General features: G+C 48.7%; 1 protein-coding gene across 6 annotated transcripts in view; it reads right to left on the minus strand.

Moving 5' to 3' along the window:
• Positions 1-15,945: 15,945 nt before the first annotated feature.
• Positions 15,946-25,901, minus strand: part of GATA3 (GATA binding protein 3) — a 32,693-nt gene continuing 22,737 nt past the window's right edge. For 5 of the 6 annotated variants that reach the window (XM_025445258.3, XM_025445260.3, XM_025445262.3 and 2 more), the window contains exons 5-6: positions 24,524-24,649; positions 18,402-20,528 (exon numbers count right to left, since the gene is read on the minus strand). In XM_025445258.3, the coding sequence (XP_025301043.1) occupies positions 20,244-20,528; positions 24,524-24,649 (411 nt within the window). In that variant the 3' untranslated portion in view covers positions 18,402-20,243. Of the gene's footprint in view, positions 16,226-18,401; positions 20,529-24,523; positions 24,650-25,901 lie in introns of those variants that run through there. The other variant, XM_049101043.1, reaches the window with a different exon arrangement.

Consider the following 25,901-nt stretch of genomic DNA (forward strand, 5'->3'; position numbering starts at 1 on the left):
CAAATGGGGAAGCATCACCCTGGGGCACTTGCTGCTCCTAAATCGAGCTCTCCGTTCAGGGAAAAAAAAAATAAACCGAGAGAGAAATTTTCCACTGCCCTATTAATCATGAGAGCAGCAGTCTGGGAGCAGGAAATACTGTGTGGCAAGCATCCCAGGTCGTAGGGGCCACCCAGCGCCGCCACCGCTCACCGTCCTTCCGGCATATCCCCCTTACTGGACGTTCACTGGTGGGAAAAGCTTGCCAGCGTCTCTAACCTAATAGGGGAGGTGGGTGGTGGGCTGGTGGCCTTATCTCTGTGCGCAGCTCTGGGAGGAGACAGCCTGGGGGGCTGTCAGAGGGAAGCTCCTGACCTGACCAGGTATCTCCCCATCTCGAGTTCACAGTGTCTGATACACCCCAAGATTCAATCTCCTGGACGTAAGTATTTCCCTGCCCCTGCGTCTCTCTCTCTCTCTCTCTCTCTCTTCCTGCTCAGAATCATGGCCAGGAGGTCACCCCCCCCCCCCAACAGGCTGTGTGAACCCAAATCACATAATCCCTGTGAGCCTAGGCACCCTCTTTGGGAAACATCATAATAGTAATTCCCTCCTAAAGTTGCCGTGGCCATTCCCTAAGGAATGAATCTGGAATGAATCTGGTACACGAGCCAGTCCCCGGCCAGCGGCTCGCCCGCTCAGCGAAGATTTACTGAGCCCTGGTGGGCCCCGAGGACATGTGGCTTCTGCCTTCAAGGACGTCATCATCCGATGGGGAGATAGGGGTGAAAATCAACGACCCTGACGTCACACGACGAACCCCGTGACCATCGTCCTTTTGCAGACCATCCCATGTTCCTGCCCCGTGAGGCCACAAGGTCGATATCCAGGGTGCCCGCTTTACCCGTGATGGGGCTGAGGTCCAGAGGTCACCAGTTGCTTGGTGGACACTTGTGGACTTGAACCCAGATCTTCTGAGTCCAACCAACCCTAGTGCGTGGGAGCCCTATTCAGCACTCCCTTTCATCCTCCGCGATCGGGATCCCTCAGAGCTTCAGGTGGACTTCCCAGGGGTAACTCGGAACACCACTTGATGCTGAACACAGCTTGCGGTGTGAACCTGAGCGCATTCACCCACGGGCGATCCACTCTTCCCGGTTGATGCAAAATCTCCCGCGGATTTCCACCGGCCATGGTCCGCCGCGTTGTAGCTGCCGCTGTTGTTTGTCATGATGGAATTGCAACCCTGAATGTCACCCTGGGACATATGGCCCCGGGACTATAAACTGCCACCAGGCCATTGCTGCTGAAGGCTGCCCTTCAGTGCCTGACAGCGATGATTAAACATCGCCTATTAAAGGGGCCATAAAGAAGCCAGACATCCTGCACGGATGAGCAGAGGAGGGCGCAAACAATGAGCCAGATTTTCCTGTCCCTCGGGGGAGTCACTCACGTCTTGCAGAAAAGAAAAAAGGACTCGTGCAAATGCGAGTCACCCACAGGAGGCCCCGGGGAGGGCAGGGGTCAGAAGAGGTAGTCTGGACAGAGGCCCACCCAGTTGCCCACGTCCCTACGTCCAGCTGAGAAGTACAAAGTAACTTTATTTCTTCTGAATTCTCATTGTCTATCTCCTTCATTTGCGTGACCTCCCCTCCCCTCCTTGGTGTGGCCCCACTCGGTCTCAGGACGGCTGGCCTGGCACGCCAGCCCGCTCACAGCCTCAGCTGGATCTCCCCACTCCGGTCCCCAGACCTCTGAGCGTCATGGCAGAAGGGCCCAGACTTCACGGGGCCTGCCCGACTGCATGGCAATCCTTGAGTCACCTGACTCCATGCCACCAGACCCACCAGCTCCCTGGCCCTCCGGTCCTCCCTGCCCACAACCCGGCCTCCTGCCCCGCTGAGAACGTGGTCATCAGCATGATGTCCCTCAAGTACCCACCATCAGCCTCAACCGACTGGAGGTGTGACATCGTGTAGCGATCCCCCTCTCTGGCCGCTCCCGAACTTCTGAATCTCTTTCCATCTCTTCGCCTTTTTTTAGTAGAATATTGAATCTACCTCTTCTTACAAGGCCTTTGCTGCTACCCCTTCCTCTCCCACCTCCGTGTGGCCTGCTCTGTTGTGCATCTGGAATCTTGTCTTTTCTCCAATTTCTCCTTCCCTTCCGCTCAACAGCCTGCTTGGCCTGTGACCCTCTCCGCCCCATCTTTTCCTGGTCAGAGATCTCCAGGGAGGAGTCTGAGTGTCTTGGCCTCTTCTTCCTCCTCACCTTTTTTACCTTTTTTTTACCTATAGTCCTGCAGCCACTACAGCCATCTATAGGCCTTGTTTTCCAGCTCAAAATAGCTACCTAACTCAAAAGCTGATGGCCTCTTCTCAGTTCTTAACCCTTGATTTCTATGGCTCTTGGCTTTTCTGTCTTTTTTTTTTTTTAGCGGGTTGGGGTGGGTACCATGCACAAGATGAGGACGGTGGGGGTCAGAGGGAAAGGGAGAGAGAGGATCCCAAGCAGACAATGCTCAGCATGGAGCCCAACATGGGGCTCAAGATTATCACCCTGAGATCATGACCTGAGCCGAAATCAAGAGTCAGGTGCTCGACCAACTGAGCCACTCAGGCACACTTTGGCTTTTCTTCTTGAAGTATCTCTTCCCTTAGGCTTACAGGACGCAGCTCTTCCCTGGTTCTGCTCTTGCCACTTAGCCAGCTGTCCCTATTCACCTAGCCGGCCCCTCCTCTTAAGTGTGGGTGATCCTCAAATTTATGTCCCCATTCATTTATCTGTATTCTCTACCCTCAAGCTCTCTTGTGATCTCATAGTCTTAACATGATTGCAAGGATCATTCCACACAAGCCACCCCCCCAAAACCCCCCTCTTCCACAAATCAGTTCCATATATCAAACTACCTGTTGGACCATTTGATGAGGATACGTCCCACCAACAACTGAAGATATTTGAGGGTGAGGTTAATTGTTTTTCTGGATTCCCTGCCTCCTCAGGACTTGATATGCTCTTCTAAGAGGCAGTGAGGGTGTTTGGGAGGCAGAGCAAGTGAGAATGGTGTGTCCATTTTCTTTTTTTTATTTTTTTTTATTTTTTTAAAGATTTTATTTATTTATTCATGATAGTCACAGAGAGAGAGAGAGGCAGAGACACAGGCAGAGGGAGAAGCAGGCTCCATGCACCGGGAGCCCGATGTGGGATTCGATCCCGGGTCTCCAGGATCGCGCCCTGGGCCAAAGGCAGGCGCCAAACCGCTGCGCCACCCAGGGATCCCGGTGTGTCCATTTTCACTGACACCTGGTGCGAGCTCACTTGACCCCGCCTGCTTCACCTAATCAGTTCCCAGGTTCTACTGATTTTTCCTTCAGAATATCTCTCTCATCCATCCCCACCTTTCAAGTTGTGACCCTGAATCCGATAGCATCTATTACCTTCTACTTGGGAGCCTGCCATGGTTTCCTGGCTGGTTTCTCTTCTGCTCATCTTTTGCCCTCAACCCATCCTCTACTTGTTGGCACACTTGCCAAAGTGTGTGACCACAACTGGGCCACATTTCTGCTTAGACATCTTTTGCCTCCATATTGAGTGCTGAAGAAGGCCCCAACTCTTTGATCTGCTATTCATAATATGGCCCCAACTTCTCTTTCCAGCTTTTACATGTCCTCTATACTCTTAAGAACCCAGGCAACTCCAGGTGAGGGTCTCCTCATCTCCAAGCAGAGTTCTCATCCTTACATTTGCACAAAATACCTTTGCTCTTCACACCACTGTGCTTGATGAAATCCAACCAACCTTCCAACCCAGCTCAGATGACGATGACTCTCCAAATCCTCCTTGGTCTCACTCTTTGTAATCCACCTCTTGGTTTGCACCTTCCTTATCATATTTAACAGTATTGTTACTTATTACATGATTCCTATTCCCCCTTAGATCATAGATCCTAAGCTCTTCAAGGGAAGGGTCATGCCTTCCTGTTCCTGACGTCATCCCTGCAGCCAGCATTGTGTCTCGCACAAAGCCCACTCTCAATGAGCACTTGTTGATTCCTCAGCTGGAAAGTGCCTTGATCATGGATGTGGTCTACAGAGTCCTTGCAAACTCGAGCATCTCAGCCTCAGACACCTTTGTTTTGAAAGATGTCTGCACAGCAGCAAGCTGTAGTGTTTTCTTTTCTTTCTGCAAAATTTCTTCTCTGATTTTTAAAAATTTCATTTTATTGTGATAAGAACTCAACACAAGATCTACCCTCTTAGCAAATATTTAAGCGTACAATGAATGCAGTACTATTGACTATAGGCACTGGGTTGTACAGCAGAGCTCATTCATCTTGCTCAACTAAAACGATATGCTCATTGATTAGTCACTCCCATGTCTCCCCCTCCCCCAGCTCTTTACAGCCATCATTCCCCTGTGTGGCTCTATGATTCTGACTATTTTAGCTACTTTGTATAAGTGGAATCATGCAGTCCTTCTATGATGGCTTATTTCACTTAGCACAGCACCTTCCAGGTTCATTCCCATTCTCGTATATTGAAGAATTGTCTTGTTTTTTAAGGCTAAGTAGTATTCCCCTGTATATATATCCCACATTTTCTTTACCCATGCCTCTGCCGCTGGACATTTAGACTGTCTTTACACCTTGGTTATTTGAAATAATGCTGCAATGAATGTAAGAGTGCTAATGTCTTTCAAAATCTTGATTTTGGTTCTTTTGGAAAAATGCCCCAAAGCGGATCAGATGGCCATTCTATTTTTAATTTTTTGATGTACAAAAGTTCCAATTTCTTTACATCCTCACCAACACTTTTAGCATCATTTTCAAAGGCATTAAACATACTGATGGCCGGACCCTTCTAATAATATTACTGGTCACCCTTTGTTGAATACCTTTCTATGCCATGCTCTAGACTAAATGCCATGTTTTATCTCATCAAATCTTCATAGAAATCCCTATTTTACAGATAACAAAATGTGTTTTCTACAATCTACAAATGTGTAAGTCAGTGATTCTGCCCCTGGGAACTTCACTTAAGCTCTGGAGCCTGGGAGGTAACTGGGACTTCGTGTTGGTGCCTAACTAAGAATATCTGAGTCTGTGTAGCCACTAATTCTCTTTATGAAGAGCCACTCATATGGAATTTGCCACTGCTATTAATCAGCCCTAGCCACGAGTCAGTATGATACCAGAGACAGAAGAAGTAGTCAAACCTGTTTGTCTTAATGTGTTTGAAGCACTTTTTTTTTCAGTTTTGAATTTTTATGCATCTTTTATACCCCTGGATCACCACTAAAGGCATAGCCCAATATCTGAGACATAGAGGGCACTTAATACCTTTACTAAAATTTTCTTTTCCTTTCTAGAATGTAATCGAAACATTGTGTATATACCGTCGTAATACATAACCAGGCATATGTGCCTTTTTCACATGGAAACACATCTTCCAAAAATACAAAGGAGAAAGAACAGGCCTCCTCATCCCCTCTAGGGTTCTAAGACTCTTCCATATATTGGAGAGTCAGACTCCTGAGCATATGACAGTTGATCGCGGACCTTGCGTGAATGTTTTGGGAAAAGTTTGGTGGGATAAGAATTCAGATAGTTGATTAACCTTAAACAGAGTCCAAGGACTCTTCCCAACCTCTGTGCTCCATGAGAAGCACAAGGCCAGCAACTACACACAAAAGAGAAGCCAGCCTACAGAGGAGACAGCACAACCCCCTGTGCCTGCCTCCCCGAGGAAGTATGGGAACTCTGAGTTCCTGCCAAGTCGGTAGCCAATCTCAGCATCAGAGAATCAGAGTGGATCTCACCAACGTTTTCCTCCAGTAAATATAGTCCTACATAAAGAGAAGGCAACCATGCAAAATATCTGCTTTCCTACCCAAATATTGAGCTTCTGCTCTCTGCTCTAATGGCAGAGGGGAAAAAACACAGGCATTTCATGATAACAAATAAACCTAAACTAATTTATGTTTAGACTGGGAATAACAAGATGGACCACACAAACAGGAAAATTCCTGCACATCCATGGCTAAACACATACACACATGCTCTCAGACATAAGCACCCACTTTTGTGATCCACTCTGCCTGACTTGACTCTGACCCTACAATCGGAGGCTAATGTCTCGATTAGTGTTAAGTTTTATTCACTCTTTGTCTTTTCTGAGGATTCCCCTGAATATACATAGGGCTGACATTCTGTTTTATATCAACATCACCAATAGTTTACCCTGGATGTCAAAAATATTTTATACATTGGGTTAAACAGCATGTTGCATCATAACATCTTTCAATGTTGTCCAACTACTTGACCTCAGTAACAGAATAGGCCACAATGGAGCTGACGACACTTTCTTATTGATTCACCCTTCACCAAAGGACTCACCGAAGCTTTAATTACCATGACATCTCATGGTCTTGAAGTGACAAAACTGGAACATGAGGAAAGTAAGCCTCTTGTCAAGTATCACATAACAAGTGAAGGTTAAGGCAAAGGCCAAGAATCTCCAGCATTCTGGATAATTTTCATCTCTTGCTATCATAAATCTACTGATTCCAAGAGGTAGAAGAGAGAAGTTGAAGAATCAGCTCCCAGCCCTTGGTAGACACCCATTTCTCTCCATACCAATGACTTGAGTTCTTGCCTTTTCATCATAACAGACAGAGAAAGAAAACAAATGAGAACCTGAATTGTACTTACCCTTGCTCTACCAATCCTTCAAAAAGGGAATTCCAGACTGACATTTAGAAATCTGACTCTGTTGGACATTTCCTGGTGAGTAGCAGCCTCCATATTCCTGCTTATTGCCTTTGTAAAGCAAATGCTTTCAATTGTCCAATAGATGCCCTTAAAGTCCAGTAGCCAGCCACCTCTTGGAAAGTAAGTCATTTTGATTTTCATTTAGTTCTGGCTCATTATAAATGTTCCCAGTTATTCCACCGATCCTTGATGGATATCATTTGAGGTATGCCAATGTTGACTTCCCTATTTAACACAACATGGAATTATTTGGTTTCTGGGGTGCTCTGGCCTCAGTAGTAAAGCACAAGAGTAGATCATAGTACCAGCCTTATCCTAGATAACACAGATAGTAAATAGCCACCTTCACAGCCCCTGAAAAAGAAAAAGGTTGGCCACCCTGAGATGCAAGACCAACCTTCATTAAGGCTTCTTATATGAGTTTTGTTCTCTTGAACATACCTAGGAACAGAAATGCACTAGAGCAGCCCTCTCCAAGAGCATTATCCCATTTCTGGGACTTCCTCAAGTGTCCCTTCCAGCACATGTCTGGATAGCCATCCTCCATGATTCCACTTTCCATGCTGACTCCAGAAGATTCTCTCAATCTGGGATGTCTATCCTGAATAAATTATTTGGAAACATTTTCCAAAGCATTGGATTTGGGGCCACTTAGCATGTCACCCACACCAGGCCCCTTTTGCCCACAAATGTCCTAGAGAGGCAGTTTTAAGTCCACTGTTCAAGGATCATTGGAAGGTTCCAAGTAGGATTCTGAATGGCAGAGAGAGAACAAGGAAAGTATATCTCTACAGTCCTCTTCTCTCCCTATCCAAATGAGTCTTGATTGTCTAAGATACCTCTCCTGTGACCCTGTCACAAACTGATCCTTGCCAGGTAATTCACCGATATATATATACACACACATATATATATATATACACACATATATATATATATACACACACACACACACACACACACTCTGGAAAGATTTCAGTAGTTAAAGAGATAATAATAACTCTTCAACACTATGGGCTGAATTCATGCCCAGTGTAGTTCTAAGGACATTATATACAATGTTTCACTCAACCCCCACAATAACTAAAAACATAGAATATTCTCTTATGACAGACAAAGCAACTAACACCTAGAGAGGTTAAGTAATTTGCTATTGGGTGACAGAGCCAAAATTTGCAGCCAGGCCACCTGGCTCCAGAATCTACTTTTTACCGCTCTGCTAAAGCTAGACAATCAAAGGGACAGAGTGCTGCCTGTTACAGGGCCAACCCTGGCCTTGGCAGCCTGGTCTATAAATCAAGGAATCTATCTGGGACCTTCTATCCTGCTTGTTCCCAAATCTTCCATCCAATTGCTGGCTCTGGAAAGGGTGTCCCTCAGGCTGTAACCTTTCCACCCCAAACTCACGGGGTCCTCCCTCTTACCTTCATTCCTTCTTCCAAAGCAATAGCGTCAGTGATCCGGGTCCTTGGGACCAATTTCAATCACTAACCAAACCTGCTTCTTGGCCAAGCCCAGCAAGCCTGGGAATAGAAACCAAACATACCCAGAGGCGAAGTACACAGCATCACAAATTGAAAACAGTCTTCTAAAATTCTGTCCTTATGGGGCAGCCCGGGTGGCTCAGTGGTTTGGCGCCGCCTTCGGCCCAGGGCCTGATCCTGGAGACCCCGGATCGAGTCCCATGTCGGGCTCCCTGCGTGGAGCCTGCTTCTCCCTCTGCCTATGTCTCTGCCTCTCTCTGTGTGTGTCTCATGAATAAATAAATACAATCTTTAAAAAAAATAAAATAATAAAATAAAATTCCTTATGGTAACTCTGTTCAAACCCCAAAGGGGGAAGTGCATCTCATAAAGCCCACCATCTCCTTCCCCCAACACTCTCCAAAAGAAAGCAAGACTGGACCCCTATATCATAGGAAGTCAGTGACAAGGAGACCTGACAATTTGAGGGGAGTCTGGAATCTCAATCCTGGGAATTTACCACTTCCTCTCAATACACAACTTTGGAATGCCTTTCCGGTCCTTGGACAAACGCTCCAGTTGCCTCTCCATCTTCATTTTGACCACGCCAAAGGGCGCCATTCACTAAAAACAAACAAAATCCCTGCTTCTTTTTCTAGATCCATACATCGTTCTGACAGGGCAAGTCATATTAATTAGCATTAGCCAGTCACTCTCAGATCCAGGATGAAAGGCAGGAGGCCCTGTACAGCGTACCACTATTAGTAATATTATTATTATAATTATATTTTATGGCAGTTTCCCTAACCTTTACTGCTCAACACTGGTTAATTTCTCCATTATAAAAAGTGGGTTCTTTTATTGGACTGAGTGTTTTGTGATTAGTTTGGTTGAGTTTTACCAGCTATGTATAATTAAAGGCGGCAAGTCTCCAAGTGGTGCCTGAAAACCCGTTATTCACTCCAGCGTATGGGCAAGCAAGCAATTCGAAAGAAAATGACCACCCTTCCTGGGTCATCCAATAGGAAACCACGTCTTCCTTCCATCTTCCAGGGGATTTTAAAACCAGAGCTTCCAGGTTGTTGATGGTGCTGAGCTCCTGAAGGCCACCAATGACCAACACGAAATGCAATCTAAACACAACGTGCCTCTGCCAAGAACATTCCCGCAGGATGCCAGCCCTGACCACCCTAGCTGTGAGTCTTTATTCCAGCTTTGACCATCACCTGCCATGAGGTGCAGGACAAGTAACTTCACCTCTTGGGAGAGAGGGCTAAATGAGTAGTCTTCCCCGATGAGAGAGAAACTGCAAGACAGTTGGTCCACCCAAAGAACCAATGGAAAGCACTCTCAGGAAAAAAGAGAGCCTGCGGCCAAGGCAGCACAGAGGCCTTCCCTCAACTCTTGATTTGGGTAGGGGAGCTGTGGCTGCTCACAATGGAGAGCAGAAGGCAGCAACAGAGCTCTGGAGTCTGACAAGTTGTAAGTTTGGTTACTCAATGTAGCTTCTCTAACTAAGCCTCTTTGTCTTCCTGGGTAAAATGGGCATGATAAATAATAATATCTATACCCTCAGGCCGTTGGGATGATGAAGTGAGAAAACATGGGAAGTAAGTAGTAAGTGCTCAATAGGCAGCGTGGCCACCAAGTCTAGAAATGTAGGCAAACACATCAGTGATTTACTGATATTAATTTCCTTATATGATAAAGGAATTGCTATGTTCCCAGACTTGGAGGCCACCTTACAGAGCTGATATTATTATTCAATACATTGCACTCTTAGGTGTTGAAAGACACCAACAGGCCCCTTTGCCCAAAAATATCACATTGTCAATAGCACTTAGGAGTCCCGTGGGACTCAAGGAGTTGGTTTAAGTTAAGGCATTAAAGTCTTCTTTTGCATGCAAAGCTCAAAAAAAAAAAAAAAAGATAACTTTAAGCCGTTAAGAGCCATCTACACCTTTGCTTAAAAGAGTGTGTCAGCTCTGACTAGCTACTAGCTCAGAGTCCGGAGGGAAGATTAGTTGACGTGGCCTGGGCACTTCTAAATGAGGGACAGTGCCAGGAGCTCAGCATCGTGGTGACAGGTACCAAAAGACAGTAGGTGAGATTCCGCTAGGACCAATGGAAGCGGATCCAAGGCAAACTACACCTTCTTAAATCAGTCACTTATTCCTTATCCATAACCCATCTCCCAGCAAAACTCATTGTTCTTGAAACCAATATCCCGCAAAATAAATGCCTACTCTGCACCATCAGTCCCCAAGAAAATAAACCTTTTTTGTTTTGTTTTGTTTTGTTTTTTATCATAGTTCACCTCTCCCTTAGATGGCAGTCAGTTTCGACAGTGACATTCTCAGGTCAGCTTTGGTGGGATTTCTACATGGTGGCAAAGAGGTAAGGGGACTCTCCCCTCCTACACACAGCCTAAAATAAGCTATGGGCTGTCGAGCATTCCATTTTGTTTTACTACCTATAAGCCTTCTTTAAACATTCTCTAAAAATAAAAAATAAACATCCTCTAGAGGTAGTGGTCCATAAATTCAGGGAGGCCGTGCCTACCCTAGAGCCACAGGCAGGGTGGTATCCAACAGGACGCCGGGGCCATGTTAATTATAGGGCAAAATGTTGGGCTGAGGGGCTTCATGGGGCTCCTGTATCAGATATTCCATATTTCATGTGGACGAGTTTGATCCTTTAAGCTCTGAAAACACCAGAGGGCAAACTGTCAGCACCACGCACAAGAATTTTGCCCTGAACAAAATGACCTTTGAGTCCTTAACTGGTTTCATATTCTTCAGGCTTCTGCGGACTTCTTCCTCTTGGGTCAGTCTCCAACATCTTACACCCATTTATTTCGCTGGGAGGGTTGGCCCTCCCTGGCCAACAGCCACTGATTAACATCTAGTCCGCAAACTATGTAGAAACGTAATCCTTAACAAAATGGGGAAGTTCTGAGCAAGCCAACATATTGTATTGATTTGCAAACATCAGCCCGTCGTGAGCATCTTTTCTCACTGCATTACGGCCGTCAGTCTTCACTGAAAATCCATGGAGACTCCAAGATCAAGCTGGGACTCTCTTGTCACATCGCCGCAGACATGAAATTCAGTGGTTGATGGGTGCAAAGCACAGTTCTAGGACATCGGGTGGGACATCCATTGACAAAATTGGGACTTTTTTTTTTAAGACGTGCGGCCAAGGTGACATCTTTCATTAGGGCTACCTTCATCTACGTAGTTCTCAATGGTAAACCAAAGCAGCATTTCCCTGAAGTTTGAGACTTACACTGTAGACTTCTCTTTTATACTGTGAACACTGAGGACAGATATACCAGCTCTCACACGGTCTAGGACAGGCCCTCGGGGACAGGCCTTTCTGTATCTTTGGGTAACGCAGATACACCTCTAGAGCTTCAGTTTCCCGGGTCATGACAGAGAGGGAGCACAGGCCAGCAGTGCACCTTAGAGGACCAGGGTGATGGAAAAAACGGATTGATACATGCCTCTTTCTTTCCTCCTCTCCTTTCACCTTTGTCCAGCCAGCTGGCTATGGGGGCGGACACCTCGCCAGCTCTTCTATCTGTGGTAATGGAAAGCAGAGACACCTAATCCCCAAGCTTCGTCTTCGGCACCGCCGTAGCTGAAAACCTCTACCTTCATCAGAGCCGTTGGTGATTAGGAAAGCAGGCTGGCATAGAGGTTGCCGTCTCTCCTTCCCCATCCTTGGATGGACACGCTAAGCGGCAGAGGGGTGGGCTGGATCTGGAGTCTAGAAGGAAAAGCTGCAGAAGGAAAGGGCCTATCTAGTCCATAAAATGGAGATTCAGCCCCTGACGGACCCCGAGGGGTGTGATGTGGGCAGTGCAGAGAGTCAGGCTTCAAGCTCCACCGCTTTGGGCCACCAGTCACAGGGATAGAGCCCAAGGGGCCCTCTGGTCTTCTCTGTTGTGAGCATGGGCTGGTGCATCACAACGTGCTCAACAGTGAGCCAGATCCGCAGTCACAATTTGTTCTCAGGCACAGAGGTGGTAAGCCACTGAAGGAGGGGTCGAGCCCATACGGAGTTGCATTGGATTCTCACTTGCAGGCATAATTTATTAAGGGCTAAGAGAAGGCTGTTCCCTGGCCGGGTATGTCCTGCCTCTCACCCACCAGAGTCTCTGACATTCCATTCTAAAATCACTTTTGTGTGGGTGATATGCCCTTACTTATTATACACAATTAACACCGAATAACAGGGTTCTTGATCATTCTATTACACTCACCATTACGGAAAAATCCCGAATAGCGAGAAGACACAGAAAGAGGGTTTCCTCCCTGGGCTTCCTGCACAAAGCCATCCCCTCCGGGTGTCTCGAGATGTGCACGTGAAGTGAAAAAGATCACCCTCTCACCTCATCTTGGGGTCCAAGGAAGCTGAGTCACCCTGTGAGAGGTGATGAATACAACTGCCCCGGGCTCGGGTCAAGGAATATCTTCGGCACCTTGCTATCCAAGTGGGTAGCAGCCAGTGGAACCAACTTCAGTGGCCAATGCCCGATGCTGATGAAATCAAGATCAGGCCCCGGCTCCAGCTGGGGCTTGCTCACTTTGCGGAGTGGAGGTGGGGGGACTCCCCAGCTGCACACTGCATGCCCCACGGGAGCAGGAGGAGAAGGGGAGGGGGTCCTCTAAGCGACTTCCTTCTCCCTTTAGATGCAGTAAGAATAGGAGATGGGAGGGTGGAAGCCAGAGGCCGGAGTGGCTCAAGGAAGGGCCCCGAGTTGAGGATGCAGGGAGCCCCCGAAGCCAGCAGAGGCAAGGAGACAGACCATCCCCACCCAGGGCCTCCAGGCGCGGGAAGAGAATACGTTAGTGCTGTGTAGGCCATCACGGTTGGGTCATTTGTCACAGCAGCGGTAGGAAACTAATACGGATTTTGGCTTCACGGCAGCATTGGACTTGATGCTCGCAGAGTTCACCTGGAAGCCAAAGATTTAGGTGTTCCTGGGGCTCTCTGACCAGGCATCTGAGGAACTCGGAGACATCCTGACCGTCTCACACGCACCCAACTACTGCTGGCTGAACAGAAGGCGGTCTGATTGGAAGCCAGCCTGTCTAATGAGCGACTTCAATCTCTCCTCTGAGAAAGGGACTGATCCATGTGCAAAGCAGCACAGATTAGTCCTTCGTGTCTCCAACAACACGCTCGGTGTGGTGCACGTGCCAGGCCCCTGCCCCTGCTCTCGGGGTTGCCCATGAGCCCAGTACACCCGGCTGCTCCTTCACGTGGCGGGCTCACCAGGTGTGTGGCTTTGAGCACGTTAACTCGCCCTCTCTGCCCCACAGTGTTCTAATCCATAAAACGAGGTAATAATCTTCCCACTCAACAGGGCTTTTCTGGCGAGTGAGTGGGAAGATCCCGCACCTTGCCTTCCTCCCAGGATGCCTCCGTGGGAAGGATTCTGGGTTATGAGCTTTGTCTGGCAGCCCACGTGCACTGAATGGCCACCTCCCTGCCCATTTCCCCACTGATTCCAAATTGTCTAGTATCCCCATCCCAAGAGTCAGATGGAACAAACGACCAGTCCCCTCGTCTTTCCAGGAGGTCCCTGCAGGTCCAGGCAGGTGTCAGGAGTCGTGGGGTCCTCAGAAGACTGAACCCAACCAGATGACCACTGGAAATCTGGAATTATCTGCGGGATAAGCAGATAAGCCCAGCTTGCTGCAACGAGGTGGGTGTGAAGACGCTCAAGGTGAGGAAGAGCACGGCTTCACACACTCAGGTTCTCAGGTTCATCTGACACATGTCAGCTCACAAGCCCAGCACAGGATTCCAGGCCCGTGGGAGAGAATTCGAATTTTGGCCTCAGCATTGCGGGGACTGTCGCTGGAGGGAATTCCAGGTGGCTTCAGCGCGGCAGCGGTGAGGGTGGCCAGGGGCTGAGGCTGGAGCCGCTGGTGTGTTCAGAGAGGCTCCTTGGTGCTGGAGCAATGCACCGACTCCTCTCTCCTCCCCACGGTCCCGAAATGGAAGTCCCAGCATGGGGGGCGGGGGGGTGACCACAGGAAAGGTGAGGGTGGCCACTTCTTACCAGGTGGATTTTACTTAATGATCCCATCCGGTTCGTGAAATGGAGTTTTAATGACGCTCAAAAAGCAAATATCCTACCCAAACCCAAGCCCCTCCTACCCCCACCCCTACCTCCACCCCCACCGTGGCCCCAACAAATTCATTAAGGCATTCGAGAGAATCTATGCAAACACCAGAATGCACATGGCCGATTTCACAGCAACCCCGTCAAAGGTCCTCAGTTTCTTCCACTTCTTTTATTTAAAAAAATTTGGGGGGGATCCCTGGGTGGCTCAGTGGTTTAGCGCCTGCCTTAGGCCTAGGGCGTGATCCTAGAGACCTGGGATTGAGTCCCACGTCGGGCTCCCTGCATGGAGCCTACTTCTCCCTCTGCCTGTGTCTCTGCCTCTGTCTCTACGTCTATCTTGAATAAATAAATAAAATCTTTAAAAAAAATTTTTTAAGTTGTGTGTGTGTATGTGTGTTTGCAAATGTGCTTTACAAATTTGCTCACTAACATCTTAATGAATTTGACAGTCAGAAAAAAAAAAAAGCAAAGGGAGAAAACAAAACTTTTGTTTTTTAGAAGATTTTTATGCCAAAGGCCAAAAATAAAGGAAAACCCAGGTGGGCTGATTTCTGAGCCGACTACCCAGTGGTTTGGGCCTCCTGCAGACACCATCCAATCTTTCTGCAGCCGGGTCCCCTGCAGACCGTGTCACAGAACTGGGACCCCACGTTCCAGGAGCTGATTGCCTTGCCCGCATCCACACACATCACTAAGCTGCACAATTCTCAGCCCAGAGCTGCTTCCATCGGAACACAAACTCCCCTCCAGGTGTTTGCACGTCTCTGGGGCTGGGGCTGGGGCTTTATAAAGCAGGCCTTGTGTTGTTGAGCCTGAGACCTGTGCGGGGTGGGGGGGGAGAGGGCAGGGGGCACGGGGGTGGGGTGGGGTGGGGAGGGGCAGCGGGCCGGCTCTCCAAATCCCCACTCCAATGCGCAGCCTGCCAAACTGCACACAGACATGACAGGGAATTGTAAAAACGCACCACAAACAATGTGGCTAATGTACCGGGATCCCCTGCAAAGGAGCTGGAGAGGGAGCAAGGAAGGGCCTGGAGATAGCAGAGCCCTCACAGAGCACCCTAAAAGGAACTGCTTTGGGTGGGGGGGTGGGGGGGGACATTGATCCACTTCCTCTGCTTCTCCCCTCAGAGAAGGGGCACTGGGAAAATGAAACACTGGGCTCTGGCTATCTCCCTAGAATAGCCTGTAAGCAATTCAGGCAGAGTTTCTTTACACAATGGATGACTGAAATATGAACCGAGCTGCCAACATCAGCAGGACAAGCAAGTCTTGTTGTGTATTCCACTCAAGAGGGGCCTGGACACATTTCAGAAAGAGGGAATCTGCAGACTGGGACACTCACTCCCGTCCTGGGTTGATGGTCACAAAATACAAGTTAATTTGTGTCTTTGCAAGATAGCACCCAGGACAGATGGGAGCGGAATGACCCACGTAATGACCCATGTGGAGTCTTAGGACCTACCATCCCTCGAGGCTTTTATAATCCCCTGCTCTAAACTCTGATGGTGGCTGTGAGGACGTATTTCCTAAAAAAGGGTATTCTCCAAAAAAAACCAAACAAACAAACAAACAAAAAACAAAAGAAAAAGATCCAATGAAATAAATCATCATATTTGTCTCCTCCGGTGGGTCTCAGAGATCACCTCGTCCAATTAGATCAAGAGCTGATTCCCAGGGAAATCAAACAAATGGCCTCAGAATATTCCGGTCATCGGTGGAAGAGCCCGGGATGAAACCGAAGCTTTCAGACTCCACGGCAGTTGTCGCCACACGTTCAAGGGATCAGTGAATTTCTCTGAGGTCCCAACTTGCCACTGTACTGCGCTTCCGCCAACGGTGTGGACACGTCCAATCTGAGGGTGTCCTCACACTGTTTGAGCAAGATGGAAACGTGTTTCAGAAGTTCATTTGAAAGTGCAAGAGAGGGGCGCCTGGGGGGCTCCATCGGTGAAGCTCAGGTCATGATCCCAGGGTTCTGGGGTCGAGCCCTACCTCGGGCTCCCTGCTCTGTGGGAAGCCTGCTTCCCCATCTGCTCCTCCCCCTACTCATGCTCTCTCTTTCTCTCTCTCTCTTGTTCTCTCACTCTTTCTCTCAAATAAATACATTTTAAAAATCCTTAAAGAAAAAAAAAGTGCAGGGAAGGGGTCGGCGTGTCAATCAGCTGTCTCAGATAATAGTTGCAATGTTTGCTTCAGGGTAAAAACTGTATATAAGATGCTATGGTCCCAAAGTTCTCTTTCGGACTTTCTATCATTTTAAATAATAATAATTATTATTATTACTATTATTATTATTTCTTATCTCTGCTGACCCCTGTCCAAGAGAGATGAGAAAAATGACTCTACATTTGGGGGTTAAGTGGAGGATGGAGGAGGGTGTGAAACCAAAGAGAGCCTGGAATAACAATGCTTCGAGACCCCTGGGACGCAAATGGGACAATTCACTGCTGCGAGGAGAATACGGAGGGGTGGGGTAGGAAGGCTGGCATCTGCGTTCCCGTGTTTGAATTTTGGGAGCAGATCTCTTTTACTAAATCCAGGTCAGGCACGCAGTACCTGGGAAGGCTGGGCCTCCTCCACACGGCTCTTGATTGGGAAACACTAAAACTGAAGTCCTGTGATGAGGACAAGCCTTGAAAACCAATTCTGAAACCAGAGGGAGGTTCAGAAAAGAGACACAGATCTCAGAAGCCGGGCTCCGGGTGTCCCCACCTCTGGGGGCCTCCTGTCTGCCTGGCGAGGACCAAGGCAGAGGCCCGGCTGGGAGTGTCACCACAGGGCGCAGCGTCCCTGAAGGGGAATAACATGTGAATGTCACACTCGAAGAAGACACGGGAGGCTGGGTTTCTCTATTTCCTGGTCTGCTTTAAGAAAAAAAAAAAAAGTGGTTTGAAACGGACTTCAGTCTAGACACTCACTGTAGGTGTTTGTTGACAGAAGCACCTACATCCCAAGTGTTTACCCATGAATTTCCACCATCCTAGAGAGGGGCTCTAAACAGCAAAAGCTCCCCGTGACCCTCTGTCACTGAGTGTTTTTCGATTGGGTTGGCTTTTTAAACTGTTTTTCAAGAAATCATCCAAATGTGCACGTAGAGATCACAACCAAACCTCCTTGGGATAAGCTAATCCAACTATCTCCAAAGAGAGGCGCAACAGGTTGAAAACTGGGGCTCCTGGGTGGCTCAGTCGGTTAAGAATCTGCTTTCAGCCCAGGTCACGGTCTTGGGCCCGAGTTGGGGTGGGAGGGGGTGAGGGCTCCCTGCTCAGTGGAGAGTCTGCTTCTCCCTCTCCCTCTGCCCCTTCCCCTCCCGCTCGTGCTCTCTCTCCCTCTCTCCCTAAAATAAATCTTCTTTAAAAAAAAAAAACAGGATACAGTTTCCTCAAAAACATTTGAAGCAATATTTTAGATCTACAACCTCTGTCTGTTTTTTCCTAAGAGTAAAACCCTCTCCTGTTGCTCTTCTAGCGTCTTCTATTTAAGTGAAGTCAAAAGAAGAAGAAGAAAAAAAAAAAAAAAACATGGAAACACGTGATAATGCCCTAACGAAGAAACAGAATCATTGTTATCATGTGTAGTGTAGATCTTTTGCACCATCTTCTAGAAATATCTTAGCGAGCCGAATCAACGGCCAGAATGATAAAATGACACTTCCCTGGAGGAGGAAGAGGAGGAGGAGGAGGAGGAGGAGGACGAGGGTGGGGGCGGACCAGAGGTGCCAGTGTCGCCCACGGTACCTAAAACACATTGTAGCTCGAGTACTGAGTTTAGGATTTTTGTACGTGTGCAACCCCCCCCCCCCCAAGAATGTCAAGAATTTGAACTCCCTGTTCTTAAGGTGAAAGAGCACGGTCTCAAATCTGTTCCCCGAAGAAAAGTGGTGGCGGATCCTGAGACACTGGAACCACACCAGAAAAATCTCCCGAACCGAATTCGGCAACAGACGAGGACGAGTCTGACCTTCGGAGCTTTGGAAGGGGCTGAAAACAACATTCCCAGCGCAGGTCATTAATTAGCAGCCAGTAAGATCTCCGCGTGCATCTCAGTTAAGTCTCTAACTCCTTTATTTCAACATTTAGCTTTAGGTTTAAAATATTTGCTAAGAAAGCAGAGAGGCGATTTAACAGAGATTTTTCAAATGTGTGCCATAGTTACACATTCTGTCAACAGAGTCAAAGGAAACTATACAGCGTTTAAGTTACAAAAAACGGTTATTTCGTGTGTCGCAAACATGCCAAGAAAGCCTCCACTGCGGTGTTATTCAATTCGACAGTAGAAAAGTAAAACAGAGATGAACTCAAGCACCAGCCCAGCTCCTTCACATCTTGCAGAGACCCGCGGGGTCCGTCAGCTGCATCCGCCCGCCAGTCTCCGCGAGGAAATCCTCCCTCTTGCTCCTGCTGCCAGCAGGAGGGGCTGCGGCTCACTGGGGGTGGGGGGGACGCAGAAGGTCCCCCAGCCGCCCACCCTGGAACGGGGTGGCGGAGAAAAAGCCTCTGGGCTGCAGCAGAGTGAGAGCTCCAAAGATGCCCGGCTTCCCAAAGCAATCAATGTTTGCATTACCTCCTAGCGAATAACTGAACAGGTTTGGGGTTTGCTTTCCCATTAGCTAGAGCTACCAGATTCTAGAAGAGCTTGGCCACCAACCACTTCGATACGATGTTATTTGGTTGTTTTTTAAAATGCTTTAACTTTATTTTTATATTATTATTCCAACAGACTGTATGGGAGAGGCAGTGATCACTAAACACAGAACACAGCAAGACCTAACAATCAGCCAGGCTGCTCTCGGGACCCGGTCTGTCCGGCCGAGGTCGCGGGCATGCACGTCGGTAGCTCATACATTGCTACCCTGACAGCGCAGGCTGCGGAAGGAGTGAGGGAGGGGACAGATGCTGCTGTACCCTTAGAAGCTAGTTAATAAATATCATCAAAAAACAAAATGGAAAAGAAGCCCTCCGGAGCACAGCCACCTTAGTTTATTCAACCAAAAAAAAAAAAAAAAAAATGGAGAAAGAAGGAAAATATTAAAACAAAAAAAGTAGTTCTTAACACTAGCAGTAAATAAATTTATACAACAATTCAGTCTGTATAATATGATGAAATAAATCTACATCTTTTCTTATTTTGGTGCTTTTGAATTATACATACAGACAACAATTACAGGGACTTGTTCACAAAGCGGGTAGGGCCTGGACGGGGGCTCCCTGAACCCCCGGATGGCAACGTGCAAGTGGCCACACTGGCTGCCCAGGACGGAGAGACCTTCCTAGACAGCGGCCCACCGCTTGGAACGAATGATTTGCCTACGACTTTTTTCTTTTTTTTTTTTTTTCCTTTTTTTTTTTTTTTCCTTTTAATGCATCGAACAACTGTGACCAGTGAAAGGAATCAACACTGGCGGTTTGTCCGTTTGAATAGCAGACCTAGTTTCTTCTTAATTTCCGTTCGTTATCTGCCCCGTATTCCTTAAAATCCTTGGCGTCCTTGATGCCTTTCTTATGGCTACCCAGATGCGATAACGTCTTCTTCAAATGTACAGTATTTCTTACAATATAAGTTATATGCAAAGTTCGCCATGGTTTGTTTTTTGTGTTTTGTTGGGGTGTTGTTTTTTTTTTTTTTCACAGCACTAGAGAGACCCTGATAAATAGGGAATGAGAGTCTGAATGGCTTATTCACAAATGGGATCCAGATTATTCAGTGATCGAGAACGCAGACACCACAGTGAGCTCCTCTGCAAAAGTGGCAAACGTCATTTTGCTTTTCTGCCTTCAAAAACATAGATCCATCGGTTTTCGGCTTCATGATACTGCTCCTGCAAAAATGCACGTAGAAAGGGCTGGAGGGACTCTCGCCGGGAGGCCTAGAAGCATCGAGCAGGGGCTCTAACCCATGGCGGTGACCATACTGGAAGGATGGTGAGGTCCGAAGGAGAGGCTGGACGGGGGGTGCATCGGCGTTGGAGTGGTCAGCATGTGGCTGGAGTGGCTGAAAGGGGAAATGTGGCCGAGGGAGGACATGTGTCTGGAGAGGGCGGCAGGGTTGAACGAGCTGCTCTTGGGGAAGTCCTCCAGCGTGTCATGCACCTTTTTGCACTTTTTGGATTTGCTAGACATTTTTCGGTTTCTGGTCTGGATGCCTTCCTTCTTCATGGTCAGGGGTCTGTTGATCTAAACAAAGATCAATTTTTTTTTTTTTTTTACTTTTTGGCTGGCTCTGAAAGGGCACAGGCTTTCACACCTCACCACGGTGCCTCTGACCGCCCCGCACCAGGGATCTGCTTCTGGGGAGGGGGGCCCTTCCTCCCACCCTTTCCTGTCTCCTTGCAGGGGACCCGGGGTCCTGCAGACTCAGCCTGCGGCGGGGTTCCTACTGTCAGCCTCTCTCGGTGTCAGGCACAGAGAGATCCCAGGTGAGCTGGTCCAGGCACAGGGTGTCATTGATGCTCAGCAACATCAATCACTTCAGGGAAAATGTGCCTCGGGAAACCCTGCGTCCCCAAGGACCCTATTCTAGAGACCCACCCTGCACGACTGCGTTTCTCTGGGAGCTAAAATATAACGACTCGTGTTACTTCCTTAGAACCTCCTTAGAACAACAGCTCATGGAAAGGGAGGCAATAAGGAATCTCTAAGGGAAATAACATTTTGTCTCTTCGTGGGAAATCCACGCATCGCCAAGGCGACCAAGCTGAGGGGTTCCAGCCCCTGTGCCTGGAGGGATGAGGGCTGCACCCCTCTCCAAAGTAACGTCCAGAGGCCTCCCTCCTGCCCGAGCTTCGCACACTTAGGGGCGCTGTAGAAATCCTCCCCTGGAATTTCTGGGGTCGTGTTTGAATGAGGTGTCTCTTGCCCCCATCACAGCAGCCCCAACCAACAAAAGGCCTAGTTCTGACTCTGCACTTCTACCTAGAGAAGTGGCCAAGCGACCCATCCCCACCAACTTGCTAAGCACCGTGGGGTGCGCCGAACCACGCAGGCCCGAAAGCACCCTCGTCCGGAAAATTTCAGAGCAGGAGTGAGCTCCAGGAAGGCAAGCAAGGTCCTCCTCTGAACATCATCAACTAGTCTTCAGCATCCGAGACAGCACACCACCTCCCTCTTTTGGAGAAGCCTCTAAGATACACGGGCTGGGGGCAGAGGGCCGGGGGTAGGATCAAGAGAGGGGCCTTGACAAGGCAAGCAGAGCTCACTCCCCACAACGAGTCAGAATCCGAGTCACCTCAACGGCACACATCTGCCCCGTACGGCAAACCACACAACATCTGGCCATGCGTCAGGCAAGACATCTGGAGGAGGGAAGGTCAGGGTCCCTCCCAGTCATTCTGACTCCTTAGGGAAAAGCATCCTCTTCCACCTGGGTCCTCAGGGGTGGAGGAAGAGAAGAGGCTCTCCGGTCTCCAGGACCTACCAGTCTGATCCACAAGCTAGAACAGGAGAGTTAAGGAGGAAGACAGAGGGGCGCCTGGGAGGCTCCGTGGCTGAGCATCTGCCTTCGGCTCAGGTCTTGATCCCGGGGTCCTGGGATCGAGTCCTGCATCGGGCTCCCTGTTTGGAGCCTGCTTCTCCTTCTGCCTGTGTCTCTGCCTCTCTCTCTGTGACTCTCATGAATAAATAAATAAAATCTTTTAAAAGAAGAAAAAAGGAGGAAGATAGAACCCAACAGCCAAGAGCAAAAGGCTGCCAACAGCACTTCTGGGAGCAGCAGACCACAGCTTCCCGGGGTGGAGCTGAGAGAGGCCGCCCCAAAGAGGGGTACCGAACCCCATGCCAGAGCTGAGACCCAGGTCCCCCTGGTGCCAGGAAAGCAGAAGAGCTAAAAGATCACTGCCAAAAGAACATCTCAGGGTTCCTCCTTCAAAGTGACAATCAAGATAAAGATGCAGCCTGCAGAGGTGATAGGAATCTACTGTCACATCAAATCTCCCCCCAAGATAATGTCTAGACACACAGCTCTTTACGCGGATATCTAGATATACACAGCCAGATATCTAAATATAATATCTAGTTACACAGATAGCAGCACAACCCCAGATAACTAGTCTCAACACCACCTAGATACACTGATCCTGCGATAGGTAGTTATCGAAACACCTAGATAAGGAGGAAGGAACTAACTCCCAGCGTGGGCACACGGGTACCCCGGTGGGCATAACACACACGACGCCACGAGACCGTTCGCAGGTTATAAGCTCCTGTCGCCAAGCACACAGAAGTCGCCTCCTTCTGCAAAGCCTCGCTAAAGCAGGGAAGGTGGAAAGACCACTTGTTGGGGAGCAAGGTTCCCCGCCAGCCACGAAGTCAGGAGCCCATTAAGGATGGGGTGGGAGAGAGAAAGAGCAGTGAAGACTTGAGAAAAACTGGTATCCTCTAGAACTTTCCCTCTTTCCTTTTTTTTTTAGATGGGACACAACCAAGACCCTATGTCGTCATGGCTAAGGAGCCCCTGAAATTGAGGGCTGGTTCGTTTCCCCCGCACTCCTATGCACAGAGGAAAGAAAGATCTATATGCGGCCAATTCATTACTTTGAATGGAACCCGGGTACATCCTGAAGGGGGAACGGGTTTACTTTCCACTGGTCCCTAGCAGCCCTCACACCCCCGACCTCCCCGGAAGGCCTGGGCCACTCTCAGGCCAGTCTCGGCTCTTCTGCTCCACTGGCCAAGTTGGTTTGCACAAGACACTCGATTGTCTGAGTCATAACCTCTTCAAGTAAAACGGAAATCAACTTCTGTCCTGTCGGCATCATGGGGCGATCTGAGGCTCAAATGTAATCAAGCAACCCGAAAGTTCTTTGAAAACCAGAAATTACAGCCAAAAACAATCAGGAGAGGCTGTGGCAATGGCCAGGTAGCCCGTAAAACTCGGATGCCCCAAATCTTCCAGATTTTGATCACAAATCTGACTGCACAGCGACGAGGGAGTCAACTCCCCAAAGTGAAAACAGAACTCAGGTTGCACTGCTGACAAACAGGTGGAGGCTGCCGTCCATCCCAGGGTCCCAGAGACAGTGACTGGTAAGACCAGTTCCGTTAGGGACCAGGAGGGGATGTGTCAGGAGGGGATGACCCCAGAGGCAGGGCCATGAGTGTCACGGGGGTCCCTGGACCTGGCAGCAATGTATTCCCAAAAGGTAAAGAGGGAAGAGGGTGGTAGGATCACCCTGAGAAATGCTCCTGCACCTCAAAAAAAAAAAAAAAATCTAAGCAGGAAAGCTTCCTCTCGATTCCCAGGTATGCCTGAGTAAGATGAGCTCGCTGCCAGAATGGCCCTGAGCAAAAAGCCCTGCCTCTTCCCCATTCAGCCCCAGACTTTGCCAGAGTCAGATTGGCAAGGAGACTGTAGGAGAAAGAAAGAGAAATGGCAATTTTTTTCTTCGTTGGAATTAATTAAACTGCAGGCCTCAGGAGGTCATGGCCTGTCAGCCAGAGTTATTTCAGGAAAACAAAAAACACCCAATTTTTTTTTTTTATATAAAGATATTACAAAATGGGAGGACCCCCAAGTAAAAGATTGGAAACGACACAGCTAAACCCTGGCTGGGAATTCTCAATCTGCGAAAAGATGATAGAGAAGAGGAGACAAGAGTTTCTTTTCCCTGGTATGGACAACCGCACTCGGCTGCTGTCATCCCTTCTCTGCTGGGGAGGACCAAGACGTCTGATGAAATCGGCCAGACGTTTCGTCTCACGTCTTGTACACAGAGAGTCCATTTAAAATTCACAACACGGCCTAAGCGAGCCTCCTGCCTGCCCCCCAGTGACAGAGCCATCCTGTCCCAGCACTCCGGGGGCCCCGCACACCATTCCACCCAATTCTCTCCACCTTTCCCCTCCACTCCCTTGCTTGCTCTCTTTCCCTCTTTTGCAAAAAGTTTCAACTGCAAGGAAACATTGAAACAGAATGGTTTTCCAAAGGGAAGACAGGAGAGCCCAGGCCAGGCCCACCTCAGGCCATTGGATGGTGGCATCGTGGTGTTTTCCACACGGACCTGGGGCCATGGGGTCCCTCCTTGCCCTACACTCTCTGGGCTCAGCACAGCCATGGGGTACAGAGCACTTGGCCCAAAGGAGGGCGATCGAATGGAGAAGGGGACCTGGAGTAGGAAACACTATCTCCCGGGCATCCCCAAGAAAGGAGCCGGGCCTGGGCCCAGGACACTTACATTATGCAGCTTGTAGTACAGCCCACAGGCATTACAGACGGGGTCTCCGTTGGCATTTCTTCTCCAGAGGGTAGTAGTGGTGGTTTGACAGTTCGCACAGGACGTCCCTGCCCTTCTTGCTGCCGACTGGGAGTGGGGAGAGAGGGTAAAATCAAAGCAAATGTTAAATGTGTTTTCAGAACTACGGGGACACACTTTAAAAAAAAAAAAAAAGGAAAAGGAAAAAAGAAAAAATTATCATTGAAATCAAAACTAGCAAGTGGCCCACATGAAAGTAATAAAGATCCCCAAAAGCTGCCTCAAGAAGAAAAATTCAGCCAATCCACTGGCATAGGAGCCTGTCAGACTGTCGTCAAGGGGTTCAGAATTCAGCCTGCCGTCCTATGGGGCAGCAAGGGATAGGTCAGAGAGCCAGTGCCACCTCCCCGAGCTAATGACCCCCCTGCCCGAGCCTCACCCAGCAAAGTTCTCCAGATGCATAATGTGTATGGGTAGTGACCCTGAATTAACCACGTTCGTTAGGGACCCGGCTCCCAGTACCCCTGGTCCACCAGACTCACAGGAGGCCTCTTTCAAGGGCAACTGCCCAGCTCAATCCTCGAGGAGGCTACCGGCCATCACGACACACTGACAGCGGAGGAAGAGCAAGCCCAAACACGGGGAGCGCTTGACAGCTCCCAAATAAAGAAATGCTGGATCAGAAAGAGAAGAGAGGGCCAGCTCGGTCCAAGAGCACCCGTGCCTGTGTCGGAGGTGGGGGGCCGTGCACCCCCAGGACGTGCCATCCGGGAAGCACCAGGTAGGACATCCCTCGTGAGCAAGACTCCAGCAAACGTGCAGCGGCCCTACAGTTGCACGGCCCGTCCCTTCCAGGCTCGGTCACTCCTGGTGACCGCCACCCTCATTCTCTCTAGGTGGCTTTCAGTTCATGAGACAAACTGAAAAGAATGAAGAATTCTGCTAATCAACAGGAACCCACCCGCCCCGTCCTGCTCTCATCTCATTTCACCTTCGTGAAATTAGGTATTTCCTATTTGCTGTTCACAGAGAGCACAAGAGTTGCAGGTCAGATGTCAGGCTCAGCTTGAATTTTAATTATCGGATTGTGTCATTGCCTTCATTTCCTTTAAGAGGGAGATTTTTTTTCTTTCGCTTTTTGACGCACTTAAATTTACGAGGGTACGAGTCCCTATGTCCATGCTTTAAAAAAAAAAAATTTAAACTCAAACACTTTCCACAGAAAATGAAGTTGGGTCCCTTTTAACGTATACCCCTGTCAATCCGTCACCCCCTCCCCCAACATAAAAAGGCAATTTTAACTGAGAAAGTAGGCCCCTGCTCTGGACTCAAATATCTTACCAAAGTCAAGAGAGAGAGA

This window comes from Canis lupus, chromosome 2 (assembly GCF_003254725.2).
Source record: "Canis lupus dingo isolate Sandy chromosome 2, ASM325472v2, whole genome shotgun sequence".
NCBI lineage: Eukaryota > Metazoa > Chordata > Mammalia > Carnivora > Canidae > Canis > Canis lupus.